The sequence below is a fragment of the Plectropomus leopardus genome, chromosome 11 (assembly GCF_026936395.1).
Source record: "Plectropomus leopardus strain MGB_pleo_1.0 chromosome 11, ASM2693639v1, whole genome shotgun sequence".
NCBI lineage: Eukaryota > Metazoa > Chordata > Actinopteri > Perciformes > Serranidae > Plectropomus > Plectropomus leopardus.
Window position 1 is genome coordinate 37,853,493 of NC_142186.1, and position 20,349 is coordinate 37,873,841.

General features: G+C 43.7%; 2 protein-coding genes and 1 long non-coding RNA gene across 4 annotated transcripts in view; 2 read left to right on the forward strand and 1 right to left on the reverse strand.

Moving 5' to 3' along the window:
• Positions 1 to 1,282, forward strand: part of scap (SREBF chaperone) — a 36,406-nt gene extending 35,124 nt beyond the window's left edge. The window contains exon 23 of the mRNA XM_042490194.2: positions 72 to 1,282. Coding sequence (XP_042346128.1) covers positions 72 to 317 — 246 coding nt within the window. The 3' untranslated portion in view covers positions 318 to 1,282. The remainder of the gene's footprint in view (positions 1 to 71) is intronic.
• A 285-nt stretch (positions 1,283 to 1,567) lies between these two features.
• Positions 1,568 to 3,482, reverse strand: LOC121945846 (uncharacterized). The gene is made up of 3 exons (XR_006105977.2): positions 2,696 to 3,482; positions 2,510 to 2,568; positions 1,568 to 1,722 (listed from the first exon to the last, which is right to left on the reverse strand). It is a non-coding gene; the product is annotated as an uncharacterized LOC121945846 (long non-coding RNA).
• Positions 3,483 to 4,360: 878 nt separating this feature from the next.
• LOC121945845 (atrial natriuretic peptide receptor 1-like) overlaps positions 4,361 to 20,349 on the forward strand; it is a 49,074-nt gene continuing 33,085 nt past the window's right edge. The window contains exons 1-2 of one of the 2 annotated variants that reach the window (XM_088084829.1): positions 4,361 to 4,719; positions 8,321 to 9,143. In XM_088084829.1, coding sequence (XP_087940955.1) covers positions 8,378 to 9,143 — 766 coding nt within the window. In that variant the 5' untranslated portion in view covers positions 4,361 to 4,719; positions 8,321 to 8,377. Of the gene's footprint in view, positions 5,088 to 8,320; positions 9,144 to 20,349 lie in introns of both variants that reach the window. The other variant, XM_042490195.2, reaches the window with a different exon arrangement.

A 20,349-nucleotide genomic window follows, 5' to 3' on the forward strand; every position in this document is an offset into this window, starting at 1 on the left:
TCCCTCCCTCTGCTCGCCGTCGTCTACTTACCGCCCACTGCCTCTCCAACCTGTCCCCTCTCTCCTGGCAGGACGTGGGCTGTGGAGCCAGTCTGGGGGTCATCTCAGAGTCCCTCCTGGTGACGGGGGGTCAGGGCTGCGTCTCCTTCTGGGACCTGAACTTTGGCGACCTGCTGCAGACGGTGTACCTGGGCCAGAGCAGCGACGGGCAGGGTGTCCGCCAGCTGCTGGTACTCGACAATGCCGCCATCATCTGTGACTTCGGCAGCGAGCTGAGCCTGGTGTACGTCCCCTCGGTGCTGGAGAAGCTGGACTGAGGACAGACGGAGGGACGTTACCGTGGTGACACTCGTTCGTAACTGGATCTTTTTTAATATTCCTGCTGCTGCGCTTGCTTTCGGCGGCGTGCAGCAACAGCCGGCACTGCAGGCCACTTCCTGTCAGGACGAGCAGCGCCTTTATACGTGTGTGTGTGTGTGTGTGTGTGTGTGTGTGTGTGTGTGTGTGTGTGTGTAAACCCTGCTGAGAACAAGGAGTGGCTAATGGTGAGTGTGTGAGCGCTGGTGGCGAGTGTGTGAGGTGAAACGCCTGTTTTTATTTGTATAAATCGTTTATTTATTAGCGACAGTTTGTTTATAAACACAGTGATGATGTCGGCGGCTGATCGTCAGGCTGTTGGTGAAAAATCACTTCTGTAATGTGGAAACACTGAAGTGTGTCGGTCAGCTGATGAAGCACGCAGGGGCCCCTCGTTCAGCTTCAGGAGCCCCTGCGTGCTTCGTCAGCTGACCTCCGTCTGGATGAGAACACGGACTGTTCTGCGCGCCGCCGCCACCCGACCACGTTTACATCGGCTGAAGACATTTAGAGATTTGATTGTCTCCGTTTACTGAAATTGCTTTTTCATCTGCGTAAACACTTCCTGTCCAGCCCTCGCAGGACGCTTCACTTCCTGCGAAAAACAAACAAACAAAACACTCAAGCTCAGAGAAAAATCTGATTGGTTAACAAAGGGTTAAACCGACTAATGAAGAGTTAGAGACGAAATAAAATGACTAATAGATTAACGGCCTCGCTTTAACCCTTTGTGTGACCTCAGTGTTTCTCTGAGTCGAGCTCGGCGTACCTCCTCCTCCAGGTGGAGGGCTGCACCGATCGGACGGGCTCTGAGGCGGCGGGCGGCGCTGAGCGTGTGGACACGCCTGCAGGTCGTAGCAGCCTAACTTATTTTGTAACAAACAGACTTTGTACTAATTTTGAAATAAAGAGTCTTTGATACAAACGTCGTCTCTGACTGATTTATTCTGAAGGTTAGTGATGTGAGCAGAGGACAGATTATCTACAGAACTGTTTGAGTTCATGCCTGCGGTGACGGAGCTTTCTATTTTAGTCTGTTTGTGTTTCTCTGCAGTGAAAGGGTTAACCTGAGAGTCAGTCTGACCTTTGTGGCTGCAGAGTTGGTGTTCCTGCAGACGGTGGCGGCGGCAGCAATGCCGTGTCTCTGCAGGACATGTTCAGCGTGCTTCAACACAGCTTCATAACAGAACTTGAGGTGGATCTACACACACACACACACACACACACACACACACACACACACACACACACACACACACACACACAGTGCAGCGGGTTGTGGTACCTTTGACGGAGGTGAGGGTCTCCAGAGATGGGACCGTCTCGTGGTAGATGAAGTCGTTGTCCTTTTTGGCAGAATTAAACCTGCAGGTCAAAGTTAAACGAAAACACTTAAAATACTGACTTTGATCACCAGTTAGACCCCATTGGAACACCAGTTAAGACCCCAATAAAACACCAGTAGGACACCAGCTAAGACTCCAGTACAACACCAGTTAGACCCCAGTAAAACACCAGTTGGACCCCAGTAAAACACTAGTTGGACCCCAGTAAAAGACCAGTTAAAACCCCGGTAAAACACCAGTTAAGACCCCAGTAATACACCAGTAAGATCCCAGTAAAACCCCAGTAAAAGACCAGTAAGACACCAGTCGAGACCCCAGTAAAACACCAGTGAGACACCAGTTAAGACCCCAGTAAAACACCAGTGAGACAACAGTTAAGACCCCAGTAAAACCCCAGAATAACACCAGTGAGACACCAGTTAAGACCCCAGAATAACACCAGTGAGACACCAGTTAAGACCCCAGTAAAACACCAGTGAGACACCAGTTAAGACCCCAGTAAAACACAAGTAAAACACCAGTGAGACTACATGAAAACGAGGACTGTGACTGGTATCTGTGACTGGTTTTTGTGGACTGTGACTGGTATCTGCAGACTGTGACTGGTTTTTGTGGACTGTGACTGGTATCTGTGGACTGTGACTGGTATCTGTGGACTGTGACTGGTTTTTGTGGACTGTGACTGGTATCTGCAGACTGTGACTGGTTTTTGTGGACTGTGACTGGTTTTTGTGGACTGTGACTGGTATCTGTGGACTGACTGGTATCTGTGGACTGTGACTGGTTTTTGTGGGTGTGCTGCTCACTTTCCCCCGATGACGTCCATGGTGAACCTGAGGGCCTCCTGCACGCTGTCAGGTTGACCCTTTGGGACGGAGAGGAGACAGAGGACAGTTCAGTCCAACAGGAGGACACAGGTCTCACACAGAGACAGAGGACAGTTCAGTCCAACAGGAGGACACAGGTCTCAGACAGAGACAGACAGAGTTTACCTTGGCCAGTTTGATGGCTTCAGTGAGTTTGTCCAGGGAGCTCTGCAGGTACGCCAGCTGATGAAGACACAGACAGAACGGTGATGTTACAGATGTAACGACACATTGCCAGGCAGTCAAAAATCGACAGAAAATATGTGAGATTTTTATCGGTGATATGAAAAATGAACCGTGATACTTTTTCTGAACAGCGGAGGGCGTGATCTGCTGCCTTTGCTTCCTCAGTGTGCTATGTCACTACGTGTTCAACGTGCTTCCTCACGTCCGAGACTAGACACAGCTCGCCAACGTAAATAAGACGAAGCAAAGGCTCTGCGACGGGCGATATTGGAACAGAAGACGCTCCCTTCAGTTTCATTTTGGAAGTGTGGCTGATTCCTCACGTCAGAAAGAAAGAAAGGCGATGCAGCATGAGAGCCGGCATCAGGAGCTCCGGTCCACCCCGCCTACGTACGTTACTCCTTAATGACGACTACTCGGCCAAAAAAACAAACAAACAAAACAACTAACTGGCAAAAACACAAACTACACGTCAAAACCTGACGAGCTGCAGCCCTGCTCAGCCAAACGAGTCCAAGAGCCAAAGAGAGAGCCCAGCACATCACCCACGAGAGACAAATGACACACTTTGCTCTTCAAACTCTCCCTCTCTGCTTTCCAGCAGACCTTTAACCCTTTAACCTTTTAACCCTTACCTTTCCACAGCAGCCCCCTCTGTCCCAGTGAAAGGGCTTTTAACAGCTGGGGACATTGTGAATGTCCAGAGATGCATTCATAGCAGAGTTTGTGTTTTGCATTTATACCTCAGAAATAAAAAGAGATTCTTTAATTTAATACAGAAAAGAAGAGAAAATGCAGCTTTTTGCATAATTTTAGTTTAAAATAACAGAATAATTTTTATTTAAAAAAACAGATCCCGAGAAAATCGTATTGTGAGCCCAGTATCATGAATCGTATCGAATCGTGACTTAAGTGAATCGTTAAAACCCTAGTTTGTGTATTTTATTGATCCATAAAGCACTTTGAATTGCCTTGTTGTTTGAAATGTGTTATACCCTAACCCTTATCATAAGAGAATATAGAAAATTATATAAATATATATTTTTTCAACAACTGTGGTCACAAATGACATTCAGACTACCAAAGTGATTTTTTAAAAATATTTGAAGACATATATTGAACATTTAGGCCATAATTTCACTGCATGGTGATCCTTTCATCTTCTGATATATGCAAATAAAAGCCTTTCATTACTTTGGAAAACCACAGCGACAATTTCTAATTTAGGCTAAAATCGTAAAACTTAAATCACGTTCGAAGCCCAGATGGTCAGAAAGTCTCAAACTCTTTGGTGACTTTTGTTGTCATCATTTACACTTTGCTCCTCCATAAGGCTGAATAGATACTCATGACAGCTTGTCCCTTTATGATGTCCTGCGGCTCGTTTTTAGGACATGTCCTCAGCTGTTCCTGTCTTTTCCTTATTATTCCACCTTTTCAGGCTTTTCCTCCTCCCTCCTTTCCTCGTTTCCTGTCTCCTTCCTCTCTCTCTTTACTTCCCTCCTCCCTCCTTTCCTCGTTTCCTGTCTCCTTCCTCTCTCCTTTCCTTCCTTCCTGCTCTCTCAGCGGCTCCGTGCAGCTTTCTCCGCCCAAAGACGATCTGCCTCCCCTCGGTTTGTTTCTCGGTCTCCCCGTCCTGGTCCGCTCCCAGTGTCTCTGTTAGTGTCTCAGTCTCTCGGTCTCCCGGTGAATGTCTCTGTTAGTGTCTCTTTTTCGGTGTCTTTCAGTCAGTGTCGGTGTTTGGGCTCTCTGTTGGTCCGTCGGTCCTCAGAGGATTTAGAGATCACCTGCGGCTGTAGAAACGGTTTTTCGCGCCTGTAAATGATCAGACTTCACCTGCTGGATTTCTCGTAAACTGGGCTGCCGCTGCAGTTTGGCGTTAACTGCAAACTCTTGGTGGACAATGTGGATTTTCGGGTTTTTTAGAGTTGAAAGCGCGTGAGCTCGTGCCGGGACGCCGACAGGTGAGCGCTGGAGTTGGGCTCAGAGTCTCGGAGAGTTTTCGGTCCGTTTCCAACATTTAGGATGTTAAAGGTTTTTCCGGAGCTTCATCAGGAAACTCGGCGGTGAAAAGTCCACCGACATTTCACCGAATTCATTTTCAAACGCGCGCGGGATCCGAACCGGTTCTGTTTGTTTTCCATCAAAGGAGCGAAGAGCGGACCGATCGGACAGATCGGACCGAACGGTTCGTATCTCAGGAACACGACTCGGTGCCGGGGAGGGCACGCGCCATGCACGGCTGGTTAGCGGCCCCACCGGCAGCGCCTCTCCCGTTTCAGATCAGCGAAACTTCCGAAGAGCATGAAGGGGGACGGACAGAGCCGCTGAGGTACGGAGGAGAAAATGAAGTGAATTTATGGTGTATTGATCCGACTGCTGCATGTTTCTGTCCGGAGGGAATCGTGCTTTTACGCAGCGTCCGTCTCCATTACGAACACGGCACCGCGTTCAGAGGCTTGTTCGTGTCCGCACACGCATCTGTGACCGCGGAGGCTGAAAATCTGCAGATATATTTGATATGTTGATTACAGTGAATGACGATTTTGTGGGGAATTACATGACCACATTTATGTATACAAACTGTGATTGTTTCTGTTGGCCTTTCTGGGATTTTCTTTTAAGATAAAATAATCCGTTATTAGTCCCGCAGGGGTTAAAATCACAATATTACAGCAGCTATGAGGTACGAAGAAGTATGAGCAGCGAAGGAACAATACAATAGTAAATAATTATTATAAATATAAAAATATTAGGATATTAAAATGTTAGATAATAAAAAACAAGGTAGCAAGTATGATTAAAAAACAACCATAACCCTAACCCAAGAACAGTAACATAAATAAAATGAATTTACAATGTGCTGTTTTTTGTTTTTTTTGTTATGTTTGTCCAATGCTACTACTTCAGAAAAAGTAAATAGTACAGAGACATCTTAGAAATCACATATTGTCAAAAAAAAATAAGGAAATGACAGACTGAAATTGAACAATAAAGCAAACAAAAGCAAAGAAACTGCATTTTGAAAATCAAGTTTTCTTATTATCCACATGTTCAAGACACTGCATTAGAAAGCACGAATAAATAAATAACTTCAAACACAGGAATGAATATATTTGAAACTTTTCTTACACAATGAATGATTTAGTAGGAAAGTTTTATGTATAACACTTTTTCAAATCTTGTTTAAATCAGTCATTATAATGAGAAAAGTAAAAATAGATAAGTAATGAATAGGTAATGAAATTAGAGATATTCATCAGAATGTTGTTGATGACACAGAGTTTACATCTGAATATATTCGGAATAAAAAGCCTATATGTAGAATATAACATTCATTTTGTTGCTTTGCATCTCTTTGCTGGGCAAAAACGCCTTCTATGGCATATTTCTGGACCATGTGGCACTGATACGATTATGCTTTAAGTTTAAAACATTTTACATTAAATATTCAAAATATAATCAAATTCAATAAATTACATCACTTTGATTAAGTTATTGAATTAGTGGCATTATTACAATTTTTACAGGTTTTAAGGAAAGGTAAATCTCACGTGACAACTTTATTTATTTATATATATATATATATATATATATATTCCTAATGGATTAAAAAAGGGAGTTTCAGGGCCTCTCCTGAATACTGTTGAATAATTGATGATTTAAGGTTGCAGCTGGTCCAGGTGGTGCTGAATCTCATCTTTTGCAATCTGGCATATTTGACGAGCTTGCTATAATACTGTGTTTATAAAATTCTTGTTTGCAGAGTAACAATTTACACAGCCATCAGAATACAATATGCAACATTTAAAAAAATTGAAATGCAAAGTAGTACGCTAAGTAGGTATTGAATAAATGTACCTAGTTGCCCCTTGCCTTTGGAATTGAAATGTTTTTGATTGTTGGTTTGTTGGTTTGTTTTTAGTGTGATGGCAGTAGATGTGTTTCTATCCACCTCTTCTTATGCTCCTTTTGGGCATTAAAAAAAACTGAGTGTGAACCTCAAAATTTCACGATAAAAGGAGGAGGTGGAAAACTTTATGTACTGATAAAAGTTGAGTTCCGGCTACATGGAAACAAAACGGGTGGAATAAATGATCATATATAGTCATGAGTACTGCCAGCTCTCTTCATCACAGCTTCTGTTTGCTCACAGACTGCTGACTGTGTGCAACATGTTCTCACTCCAAACTCGTCACATTATGACATTTGGTTAGGTGACCTTCCACGTCAACCTTTGACGTGCCGGGATGCCGCTTCACAAATCCACAGGATGGTATGACGTCATGCTGGGATGCAAACTCTAAACACACACACTCACACACATCCACACAGGAATTCGCCAACTTGCAAACTCCAGGAATGAAAGTCAGTTGTTTGCGTGGCTCGTGCACCTCCCATCCGCCCTCCCTGTCAGTGCGCTCGCGCTCCGGCGGTGACTGTCCAAGTCCTCACCGTGTGATGACTTGAGATTGAGACTGGGTTGCTGTTTGTCCCCGTGCAGGCTTGATATATGAGGATCATCGACACATGGAAGGAGTCTCTGCCTGTAACAGTCACTTAAACAGCGAAGCCAACGTTACACCATTCTTCACTTTAGTTTACCGGCCGTGCACGAGTGAGAAAACGGCTACATCTAACGTTACAGACCACTACACTGATGGTCCGACGCTTAAAGACTTTCATATGTGTGTAGAAACAACGTAACCGTGATGCGTTGCTGGGTCAACTTTCTAATGCAGAGAAATGGCAGCGCGGAAGTCAGCTGATTGCAGACAGTGAGCACGAGACTCTGATTCAATAACACACCTATGTAGGTGACAACAACATCAGCCTGTGTGCATGTGCCATGGATCCGATGGTAGTTTCGGGTGCACTTATTTGATGTGCAGAGAAAGAATGTTTATACACATAACAGTGAATTAGGGCCATTGTATTTTTCAGAATAAAGGCAGAAAACAGACTATTATTTTGCATGTAAACGTACTTAATGGATCAACTCCCAATATTCACATAAAAGTAGTGGAAGGAAAAAAGCACATAAATTCTCATCTGGATTAAAATTTGCGCTACATTTGGATGAGAACTACTGATTATTTAAGTGATGTGTAATTCAAATTCTCACCATCGCTGAACACTGACCTGTTCAGTCAGTTAGTGGAGTCTGTCAGTAAATCTGTCCTTTCTGAGGCAGATAAATGTCGGAGCAAGTCTTTCACGTTATTTCTAGTGTGTTTTATCATGAGATGACAATGTGTGAGGGCAGTGCTGCAGGCTTTTACACTTTAAGTATAAAACACTGTGTGAGGTGGTCAGGGCTGCCAGGAAAACTGTCCTCATTTTCTAGCTTCGGGGAGTTTTTCTCCCACGACTCAGCGTGGCCCCAAACATGGACAAAATGATTGCAGTGAACTGAACCGTGACCGAGCAGAGTAGGTCTCGGTGTCCTGAATATGTGATTATATTGAGTTCTAAGAGGAAGTGTGCGTCATACTTTGAGCTCAGATAACAGGTCTTCATTTATGTTGCATGTTTTGTTCATGTCTCCCTCGTGTGTATCCACAGTTAACAGGGATAAATTATTCAGCGGCGGCGGAAGTGGACAGCCGGCTGAATTGGAGGATGGCTCATCGGAGGGAGGGTGCCTCTGTCCTGCTGGTCCTGCTGGTCCTGCTGGTTCTGCTATACCTGCAGCTGGTCACAGGGAGATCATCTCAACACCGCAGCTTAAGACGTCAAACTCGCGGGCACCGTGAACCCCGGGTGCACCAGAACATCACGCTGGCCATTATTTTACCACAGAGCAACACAGATTACCCATGGGCTTGGCCTCGCATCGGTCCGGCCCTGGTGCGAGCCGTCAGAACCGTCAACGCCGACCCTGCCCTGCTCCCTGACCACCGCCTCGTCTATGCCTTCAAGAACAGCGAAGACAAGGACGGCATCTGTTCCGAGTCCATCGCCCCGCTCATGGCTGTGGACCTTAAATTTGCGTATGACCCCTGGGCTTTCATCGGGCCTGGCTGCTCCTACACCGCCTCCCCTGTTGGTCTCTTCACCACACACTGGGATGTTCCCATGGTAACAGCGGGCGCACCTGCAGTCGCCTTTTACGGTGGAGTCTATCCGTCCATCACCAACACAGGCCCCACCCACAAGAAGCTGGGCAAGTTCGCCCTGCGGATCTGCGAGCACTTTGGGTGGCAGGAGCATGTGATGCTCATGTTCAGCGATAACAAGGTGGACGATCGGCCATGTTACTTTGCCGTGGAGGGTTTGTACACGGAGCTGAAGAGCATCAACATCACCATTGTCGACAGAGTGTTTGAAGAAAACAAGCCGGTCAACTTCTCCCAGATCATCTCCGACATTCACCAGGATGGCCGAGGTGAGTCCCTCATGTTAAACGTACATTTAGTTCCTACGTTTTTGACGGGGGAAGTAAAAGATGGTGAAGTGTTTCCACTTTATCATGCAAACTAGACACTTTCACTAGTCCAAAGGGTAAACATGCTAAAAATAGACTTCAGACTCCTTTCCCATGGCTAGTAGAGCAGAGCTGTGTAGACGGGTCTGCAGCAGATGAGCACGTGTGTGTGGGTTGTTTTGGTGTGTCCATACGAGATCACGGACAGACGGGTGAACGGTTACAGCAGCGTGGACAGAGGTCTGTGTGGTTTCTTCTTGTTGTCTCTCTGACTGATTCAGTCTCTCTGTAAAAGCGCTGCTGGTGTGGATCCGTGTTTTAGCTTCTCACAGAGACACCAGCGTGTAACGGTGTGTCATTACGTCTCACCGGAGAGCTGAAATTAGTGTGTTCACCCGACTGTTGTGTTTCCATCATTGCTGATCAGAGCTGGAGCGGGTAAATACCCATGAATACTGCAGAGTCATGTGGCCGTGTGTGATTGTACGCATTCGTGTGTGATGGAAATGAGGCTTAATGCACGAAAGAAACACTTATCCTATGACAGATAATTTTCTTGTAGTTTACTGAATATTTAAAGGTGAACTGTGTTGTTTATGTGGACATATAAAATTATAACACTTGTTTTGTTGCAGTTTTATGTCCTTAGAATTAATTATATCTTTATCACTAAAATGCCCCTAAAAGATTGTGATGTTATTTTAGACCCATCCCGACTGAAGTAAGCAGTCTGACTGACACACCTGCGCGTGACTCTTGACTTGACGATGCTCTTTGGTACAGGGTGCTGTGGACATGCAGGTGGTGGCTCAGACGAGCAGAGACTCTGTGGGGAATCTTCTCTCTTCTGCCCAGAAGTTTTGAATTTACTGCTCACGTACGACACACTCACAGTCAAATCAAGTCAAGTCAATTTTATTTTTAGAGCCAATTCACCTCAGAGGGCTTTACAGCGTACGACATCCCTCTGCCCTTAGACCCTCACATCACCCGAGGAAAAACTCCCGAAAAGTCAGAAAGCAGAACTAAGGCTATTATTAATAATATTGGTGTGAATGTTAAAATCTCCAACGATAGTTAATTTGTCTGAGGGTTAGGTTTAAGCACTAAACTTGATTTAAGCTCAGAGAATTCAGATAGAAATTCAGAGTGTTGCCTGGGGCGCGGTGCACGATAACAAACAGAATCGGCTGTAGAGTTTTCCAGGATGGGCGACTATGAAAAGAAAGACTGAGAAAAAGGCTTTCAAATGAACTATAGTTTAGCTTAGCTTTAAGGTGAATCGCTAAGCTTGAATCAAAAATAGCAGCGACTCCAGTCAGCTGTTGTTTGTTGTTTAGTGTCGGCCATAAATGTTGTTGCTAATCCATCTGGGCAGATCCAGTGTTAGCGCTGTTAGCTCGTTCACTGTTTCCTCTGAGCGCTGGGCTGAGCCCTGTTTAAACTGTGAAACCTTCAATTAAAACAAAAAAACAAAAAAACATGGGCCAAATCAGACTCGACTCACATAATTCTGCATCAGACAGAGCCCTAATTTTTGTCTACTGCAATCATCTTTTCTCATTTAACCCTTTGAAACCTTCACTGACATCAATCAAAGACATTCAGAAGCCTTTCACGAGCCATGTCAACACTTAAAATCAGTTAGATTTGCTCAAACATGTGGGAACAAATGTCCTACAAATTGCAAGAAATTAATGAATGGTGACAAGAAAGTGACATGAAAATATATATTTTTAAAGAATTAAAGAAAAAATGTCCAGACCACTATATATTTAATTAGTATAATTTAATATATAAACTTATTTTAAATTACATGTAATTTTTCTTTTTTTCAGGTAATTTTCTTGTTTTTTTAAAAAAAAATGTATTTTTAGGTAATTTTCTTGCCAGTTGTTGTTGTTGTTTTTGTTCTTTAATCTAATTTATTGTACGTTTATATTGTTAAGTTGTTGTTGCCTCCTACCCATGTTTTTGTAAGAAATCAAACCATTTTGCCCAGGTCTCAAAGGGTTAAAGGTTAAATGGCGCCTACAGATACTGAAAATAAACGCTCAGCAGAATTCAGCAGAACGCAGCTGACGAGCATGAAGACACGTGAAGACACGTTCCCTGGAGACAGCGACGAGGCCAAAAAGATTTAGAAGAGGGTCTGCTCTTTGTTAGGTAAAATAAATAAATAACTTTAAGGAACAGCGTGGTAGCAGGGATTTGCTTTTCTTAATGTACTGCAGAGTGATGCAGCTGTTATGCGCGTACGCTGGATTGATTTGAATCATAATTAAACAGCTCTGTTATGAGGAAAATAGTATCAAGGATTTGTCATCAGAATTCCCGCCATGCATTACATAAAAAGAACAAAATTCAGTCCTCAGGTCTCGCTGATCATTCAATAAAAATGTCAGAATAAATAAAACAGGGGGTAATTAAATAAGTAAATATATAAATAAATAAATATACAGATAAAGTGAGCAGTGCAGTAAGTGTACAGTAAAATCCTGAAATCTTTAAAACAAGTATCAGATCGGGACCTGTGATCGGCACAATATTCAGTGAAACAGATCCGGATCGGGTGCAGAAAGAATTGATGGGCACATTCAGAAATTATGCAGATCTGCTGATATGAGCACGACTCTGCTGTAACAACATCCAAATACGAACTGTTTTAGTCAACCTTTATATGAAACGGTATCATCCACGTCAGAATGCTTCACTGTGATTGGTTCAGCATGTCTGTAGTTCTGATTTATCATTATATTACCAATCAATCAGCTGTTCGTTGAACACTGCATTTTAGAAGCCTGTTATGAGATCTGTGAATTTACTGCCAGTAAATGGAGTCAGTTTTGTCTCCGCTTTTCTGCGTGTCTTGTGTTCAGTAATTCGATTCTGAAAGGGAAAACTTTAAAAAAGCAGGATGGCGTTTTCGAAGTGCCCTTTCTTTGTGTATTTTTAGATTTACACCTCTGTGTGTTTGCATGCAGCAAGTTTATCTTCAAAATTCAGTTTGACCTCACCGCAGCTGGGACTATTGAGGACTGTTGAGTCCCAGCTGCTGGATTTAAACACAGCTTGATAAAAACGACAACCCAGAACAAACTGCAGAGCGAAAGTGCGGCAGAGCCACACGTCCAATAAACACTTTGAATTCTCGGCGTATAATCACAGGCTGTGATGCTGATCACAGACCTGTCGGTGTGAAGAGCACGGGCTTCACTGACTGAACATGAAGCGCTTTCAAAAGGACTTTATCTTCCAGTTTCAAAACTGCTCAAAATTTTGATTTTCAGCTTAAATTTCTTAACTGGGTAACCCTCAAGTTTCTTTTGTGTGTGTGTGTGTGTGTGTGTGTGTGTGTGTGTGTGTGTGTGTGTACCTCTCCTGGTTGTGGTGACTGACACATGTTGGCAGATGTTGTTGCAGTTCCAACAGTTGGTTTTATTCAGCTGTATTTGTGTGAATAAGTTTGTTGTGGTAAATAAAGGTTTATGATACTTACAGGTTTTGTTCAGTAGTTAATTTTCAATAATGAACTCCACTTTTAGGATGTTTGAAGCCTAAATACAATTATGAACAGTAAAAAGCTAACGTTCGGATGTAAACACACTACACTACGGTCACATGACTCAACGTCTCCACCACAGCGAGGCGGTAAAACCGTGTTTATCCAACAAACACAATGACTATGAGACCGGCGGTTATATAGTGAAGCCAGGTGAGCCAGAGTCGTCTCTCTGCGTCACAGCTGACAGGAAAGTGCTGATCATCTGTCTCTGTTAACTCTTTCTGCTTCACACTCTGAGCGTGTTCACAGAAAACCAGTCACATGATGCACTGAACCCATCATGTGACTCTTATAAATAGTCGACCGCGTGCCGCCTACTTCCGCCTTTGAAGAATATGAAATTGTATTTTAGTACAAAGTGACACTGTTGCTTCAGTGAAGGTGACAGAGCTGACAGAAAATGGTGTTTGGTGAATGAACAGGTCATTACAGACGATCTGTTTTATCACTGCGTTATTTCTAACTAACAGCTGCTCATTCTGCAGCTCTGACACTTTAAACATGATTTAAACTTTATCATCAACAACTATATTCAGGTCTGAGTCTGTCCTGTAATGAAAGAGGCTATAAATCACGTTAGTTTTCAGACAAATCAAAGTTAAATGAATTTTTCGGATTGAATAATATCTGTGATAAATATACTGTGATATAACAGCAGAGTAAAAACATTTAGACATATCAAGTGGTGACAGTATGAGCTGATCTAAAGGAATTATATCACATTTAATGTGAAATTAACATCATCTTGATTAAAATATATATAAAGTGAGCTGTTCATGTATAATGTGATCTGTGCTTTTTAAGAAGCTTCCTTTCATGTCAAACTGTGCAGAAAACATTACAGATTACAGAGTGAAGCTGTGAAAGATGCTTTTCAGCCGATTTCAGCTGAAACTCAGAACAACCTGCTGCCGACCAGCTTCAGTCCGCAGCATCAGTTACCATGGTGACACAGTCTGCAGCATCAGTTACCATGGTGACACAGTCTGCAGCATCAGTTACCATGGTGACACAGTCTGCAGCATCAGTTACCATGGTGACACAGTCTGCAGCATCAGTTACCATGGTGACACAGTCTGCAGCATCAGTTACCATGGTGATCCAGCTGGTTAAACCCAGGGAGGCCCAGCTTTACACTCATCAGACCTCGGCGAGGCACTGATCTGGATTCATAGTACACCCCTCAGGGAAAAGGAGTTGACAAATTGTAATAGGTTTTAGGACTTATTGCTGCTGGTTCTCTATAGACCCCAATTTTAAAACTTAACAGCCAAAATAAACATGTTTACAGGTTTTTGGTCTCTGTAGCTAAATGCCAAACTGGAGCCTGCAAAATTGGAGTCCACAAAACAACGGCTGACGCAACGTTAGCTGGGTCCATATATCATACAGACTCTGGATTCTCAGTGAGTACAAACAACCAGAGTCACACGTCAGTCTCAATCCTATAGCGTCCACTGTAGCATGTGCGGCAGTAACTCTTTTTATTCATCCTCTACACGTTATTTTACACACACACACACACACACACACACACACACACACACACACACAGACCAAAATTAAACAGGAGGGTATTTGCTGTGAGCAGAAAGTTCAGCAGTGAGTTTTGGATGGCCGATTCAGCTCCAGAGCTCGTGTGAATGAAGTCGTGGTTTCTGCCTCTCATTGTGCCATCAAGCCAGCCAGCAGCTCCGGTCGATCGGTCAGACATTAACTCCTGCTCCTTGCCTCGGGGCACCATCACCAGAGAAAGCAGCAACCAGAAATATGAGCCCGATCGATGCGTCCGCAGGCCAGACGGCTGCTCTGTGCTGTAAATGGCTCTGCCCCGAGGCCCCAGTGGAAAAGTCTGCAGCAGAGAATGATGCAGCACGTTTCCAGGATGGAGAAAGGTGCTCAGGAGCAACGTGCACAGCTGATGTTCTCCTTTTTTACCAAGAGACAAACAGCGAAAAAAATTGATGACATTATGATGTGGTGGAGTACATCAGGGTAATTACTGGATTATATTAATTAAATGTTTTCTTGGGATGCAGCTTTAGAGGATTAAACCATTTTTAGGAGCCATGAATATGAAATTAGAAGAACAAACAAACAGCAGCTTGATGGTTTGGTCTTGACTTTGGAAAAAGCAGTTTGGTCAAATATTCTTATCTGGTGGTCCGCTCATGTTAAGTTGTGATTGACTGCAGAGAGGGAGAAAGCTTTAATGTTGACACAAGAATATTCAACCAACAGAAAAATGATATGAAACTTGCCGGAATCGATGTGTACATGATGAGGAGGCGTCCTTTATATCATTTTGTGTCTTCTCTCTGAATTTGGATGTTTTTGTGGGTCCATGAAGGCAGCGTAGTTCTTCATGAGACCTTTTCTTCCTCAGCAGCAGTTTTAGGAGTTTGAACCATGAAGTTTGGTATAGTATGATCAGCTGATCAGATCAATGGATGAGAGGAGCAGCTGCTGCAGACATGAGTGAAAGCAAACTGTCCCTCAGGAGGTAGAGCGGCTCGTCCTCTAATCGGAGGGTCGGAGGTTTGATCTCCGGCTCCTCCAGTCAACATCTCAAAGTATCTGAACCCCAAACTGCTTCTGATGGCTGCTCCGTCGTTGTGTGAAGGGTTAAAGTGAGCAGCAGGTGGCACCTTGTACAGCAGCCTCGGCCAACAGTCTGTGAATGTGACTTGTGGTGTGAAAGTGTTTTGAGTGGTTTAATGACACAAAATCATTTTCCACGTTCAGGTGCACTTCACATTTAGAGTGGGTTAGAGTCAGGGTCAGTACAATCAGCTGTTCAGTCTCACCTGTTCTGCTCCGGATCTCCTGATTTTTCTTTCTTTAGCTGTTTTAATGCAGAGATGGTGCCATAGAGCTGCAGCCAAGTCCCCCCTCTGCACCACCCCTGCTTCTGATGTGACAGTAAACTGTATGAATATTTATTTTTAATGTATTTCATGTCATCACTTTGAGAGATTTTTTGTTTTTTCTTATATTGTATATATGAAACAATGATATGCAGATAAAGTCCTGCTGACAGTAATCATTACCTCCAAATGCTTCTTCAACACTGCAGTCATTCCAGAAATGTCTAAATTAATATCAAACGTCCGGGAAGACTTGAGAACACAGACAGACATTTCAAATGAGATGGAAAATGATTTCATATATTTAAATACATTGAGCACAGGATTCATGTGTGACATCTAGCAACACGGAAACACTTCAAAGAAAACATGAAATGAGTTTGTGCTCTGTAGTGTGAATAGTTAATATTTAACCAGAGAAGATAAATACAGCAAGTGAGAACAAACTTATCTGACTCTGAGACACAGCGAACAAGCAGCTCAGCTTCAGTAATAAACCGTCAGCGTGCTCAAGTTTAGTGACAGAATCATAAATTGGGCTATTGGTCGGCTGCTTCCTCCCTCTGCGGAGGTGTTTCAGTCTGTAAACAAACTCGGCCTCTCCTATCGGCTCCAGCGAGCTTCCCTGTCCGGTTCCCACAGCAGCATCAAACCTCCCGACAGGGCATTTATTAACAGAGGTCAGCCGCCCGCCGCCTTATATGGAAACCACAGTCGGCCTATCGGATCTGTAGGTATTTCCTGCCAAACACACTCGGGCTAATTTTACCGTGTTTCTGCCTTTTGTCTCCTGTGCAGCAGTGACCTCAGTAAGTCCCAAGTTTTTAGGAGGTCCACGCTGTTGTTTAGAGAAGCTGTCACTCTGTCCTTCGGTCTTTTACTCGTCCCCAAACCACAGACTCCACGTGGTTCAACCATCAGCTGCCTGGTTCAAGATCCTCACAGTTTCCTGTTTGTAATTAGGAAGTTCACCATTGACCTATGAACATTTGGGTTTTGAAACTGTTTGACTATCTGTATTGTTTGTTTCTCCAGGTGTAAACCTGAGGGCCAAGTGTTCAGAGCCAGACTCAGACAGAGAGAAACACTGGCTAACAGGTTAATACAGCTGTTTGATTGTGGTATTTCTGACATGAGCTGCTCATTCTGCTGCTCCAAAACTTTAAACTTGATGCAGCAGATTTACACATTATAACCAAAAACTATGATAAAATTTCTGCCCTGCCCTGCAGGCACCATCACACAACACAAACATACGCCATGAGTGAAACTGGGAGGAGGAAGAATTATTCATTCAAATGTTCCCTGTTTGCTTTCGTGCAGTTACACGTGCAGACACACGTGTTGGCGTGTAACGTGACGCTCGCTGTGGGTAACGTGATATAACGTATATTAACAGCTACAGACGTGCATGTATTTCATCCCATTTACCTTCTATAGTATTCATTAATACTTTTTCATTCACATCAGACGCGACTGTCAGCTTTAATAGTTAATCGATGGGGATGATAGTACGCACGACAGTGAAATGATCGGGGCACAGATAACATTGTCAGGGCTTTTATAAACTGTTAGGCTATACGCACGGCCACAATGTACTTAAACACGCTCACGTTTTAGATGTGATGTTTGAAACTGTATCCTATGAAACGTTTACTGGTGAGGATATCAGGATATATTATTCATTGGCTAACAGTAATGTGCGTCTGATAAGAGGATGTTGTGTCATTTTCTCATATTATTGATCACCTGTTCGAATCCAGGCGGGGATCTTTTGTTCATGTCGTTGCTGGACAAGTAATGATATTTTCGTACTAAAGGCGACCGATGCGGATCAAAAGCGGTAGAAACGTGCGTACACTAGCTCTGAAGTTGGCGTGGAGCACCGCACATTTCCACGGTCATTTCACTCTTGATACATCTGAACGTGGGCGTGAAAAGGACGTACGCCACCTTTTTGTGCGTGCGCACCCTTTGTACATGAGGCCCCTGAAGTTTTATTAATGGAAGATTATCTGTGAAAAATAGACAAATGTGTGATTATACAGCAGCGTAAAACAGACTGAAAACATGAACATAACCATCAGTGGTGACGTCTTTGTTGGATCTGAGGGACGTTTTCATCAGCAGAAAAAGAAACATTTTATCGAAAGAAACATTGTCTTTCTTTGAGAGGCAGTGTGTGTGCAACTTCAGAGCAGCTGCAGTTAAGACGTTGTGGACGTATTGTGTCGAGTAGGTTGATGGCGTCAGCAGATTTGACTCAGTCGTGTTATTTTGGTCCCTGCTCTGTCCGCTGCATTAACAGAGATGTCCTTTAAAGGATTATTTGGGATCTAATCTGGACACAAAGAGAAAATGGCACTAACTGTGTGCAGCTTCCTGTTTCGCTGTGGATGACTTTTTGGGTTTGGTCCATCGTGGCTGCACCAAACAAAAGCAGCGCTCTCAGATCGTATCCGGCAGCCTGTGCTGAAGGTCAAGTTTCTGCCGAATTGATCGTTAATCAAGAAAGAGTTTCAGCATGTAACGGCTGTTTTTTTATGTTCCTAAATGTGTATTTTTAAATGTGGTTTATTTCAGAATACCCTCAAGTGTTGCTCGGCAGTCTCCAGGCTTTTATAAGCTCCAGGGATGAGCTCTCTGCATTCACACCACAGGCTCAAACTTAAAGCTGCTGCACACAAGATCCAGCAGCGTTTGAGGCCGCAGGGTGACAGTTTGAGGAATGAAGCAGCCCTCCAGCTGATTGAGGACTCGTTCACCTCGCCACAATTTCTAAGGTCAATAACAGCTCCGCCAATTAGGACGAGGGGGTGAGAGTGGCAATGGGACTTTAAACCACTTGACTGCTCTCATGGATAGATGACAGCGCAGGCTGAAAATATGCACTTTGAGCCTAAACATGGGAAACTGATTAGAGATCTGCATGTTTCTCTGGAGACTGAAAGTAGTTAATCTTTTACCGCACAGCTTCTCCGGTGCTCTTCTTCTTAACGAATCAGCACTGACCTCATTAACTGGAGCCAATTAACAATTAAGTTGGCATCTAACAGCTAAGGGATGCTAATTAAGACGAGGAGCTATCTGACAGTCTGAAGGCTCAGAGGAGACCACGAGACCAGCGAAGCGTGTTCAGCTGTAGTTTACTGCTCGTCTCATTTACGACCGACCGTCACAATAAAGGCTAACAACTGCTCTCATGTCGTCAGCCTGCAATAACTGATATGGATGTTATTAATCTGTCAGGCCTGAAAATATCAAAAATAACCGAACAGACACCGACCATAAATTACCAAAGTGAATGTTTTATCAGTTGTTCCCATGATAATCAGCAAACGCACACATTAAAAAAACAAAACAATAAAAAACAAAAGCTTTAGTCCTGAGGAGTGAAATAAAGATTAATTGTAGGGAAGTAAACAGTGTGAGAAATGACTTTTCTCACCTGCCGGCCCATTTTTTACAGGCTGAAATAAGAGTCTTCTTTTTTCCACGCATGAACGTTTGTGCTCGTCGCTCTCACTGAGATTTCATCTAAAAACAATCCAAGAGAAGAGCCAGAGAAACATCTGATGCTAGATCATGTAAAATTATTGAACATATACTGTAAATATTGAACTCATCGGCAGCCTCAGCGTCTCTCAAAGTTCCCTCCGTCAGCACTGCGGCACTGTTTGTATCCAGGGCTTTTATTGTGAAAGGTAAGAATAGAGGAAGTGCAGGTGACATGTCTCAGCAGAAAGTTTGGTTGAAACTTTGGGCCTCCGTGTTTTTATTTCATCGCTGCCATCACAATAAACGTATCAGAACGGCTTTGTTTCAAACATTTAACTGCAGAAACTCTGACCGTTTTCCCAAAATGCAGCGGGTCCCTGCAGGCTGTCATTTGTTATCCAGCAGGCAGCCATTAATAATGAAGCAAAGGTTTTAATCAAACGGGTTTATGAAAACAGTTATAACAGAGAATTATTATCAGAACATTGCAGTCGAGTGTGTCCGGCTGCGGTCCGCTCGCTCGACACGTGTTCGTGGTCTCTGAAGCTGAAATCTGTGCTCAGAGCAGCAAAGGAAGAATGAGACTCCTCGATAATGAACGACAGAGACACTTTGTGTGAGAGCGCTGACAGAGGTGTTAAATCACAGCGGGGACAAAGAGACGCCGGGCCTCCGCACTGATCGTCAGACATTATCAGACCATCAGTGTTTTGTGTCCTTTTAGTCCTGAAGAAAAAAACCCGGGACGGGCCTCGATTATTACCTCACACGGTGTCAAAGAGCTGACGCTGCAATTATCGAGATAAAGTTCAAACACTATCCTGTGGCAGATATTAGATAAAAACACGCAGGCTGCAGAACATGAAACCATTAAAGGACGTCCAGCCGAGGAAAGTGACACCAGAGGCTGGCAGCAGCAGCTCCCACCGATAGAAGCTCATGATGAACAATTACTTTTGTTTTGAAATTCAAAGACTAAAGACTTCCAGAGAGGGCTTCCTGCTCCTGATTCACACACATCAGCCTCACCGTTTCATTTATTTTTGAATAATAACGTTATATGTTCCAGCCGTCAGCTGTTGTTGTTTTGAGCTGTCTTTGGTTTACAGGTCCATCCGTCCGTCCATCCATCCGTCCATCCATCCATCCATCCATCTGTCCATCTCTCTGAGCGACATAGCACTGCCGCTTTAAGAGCCACGTTTCTGTCTCCGTGGTCGCCTTTGGTCAGAGCGTA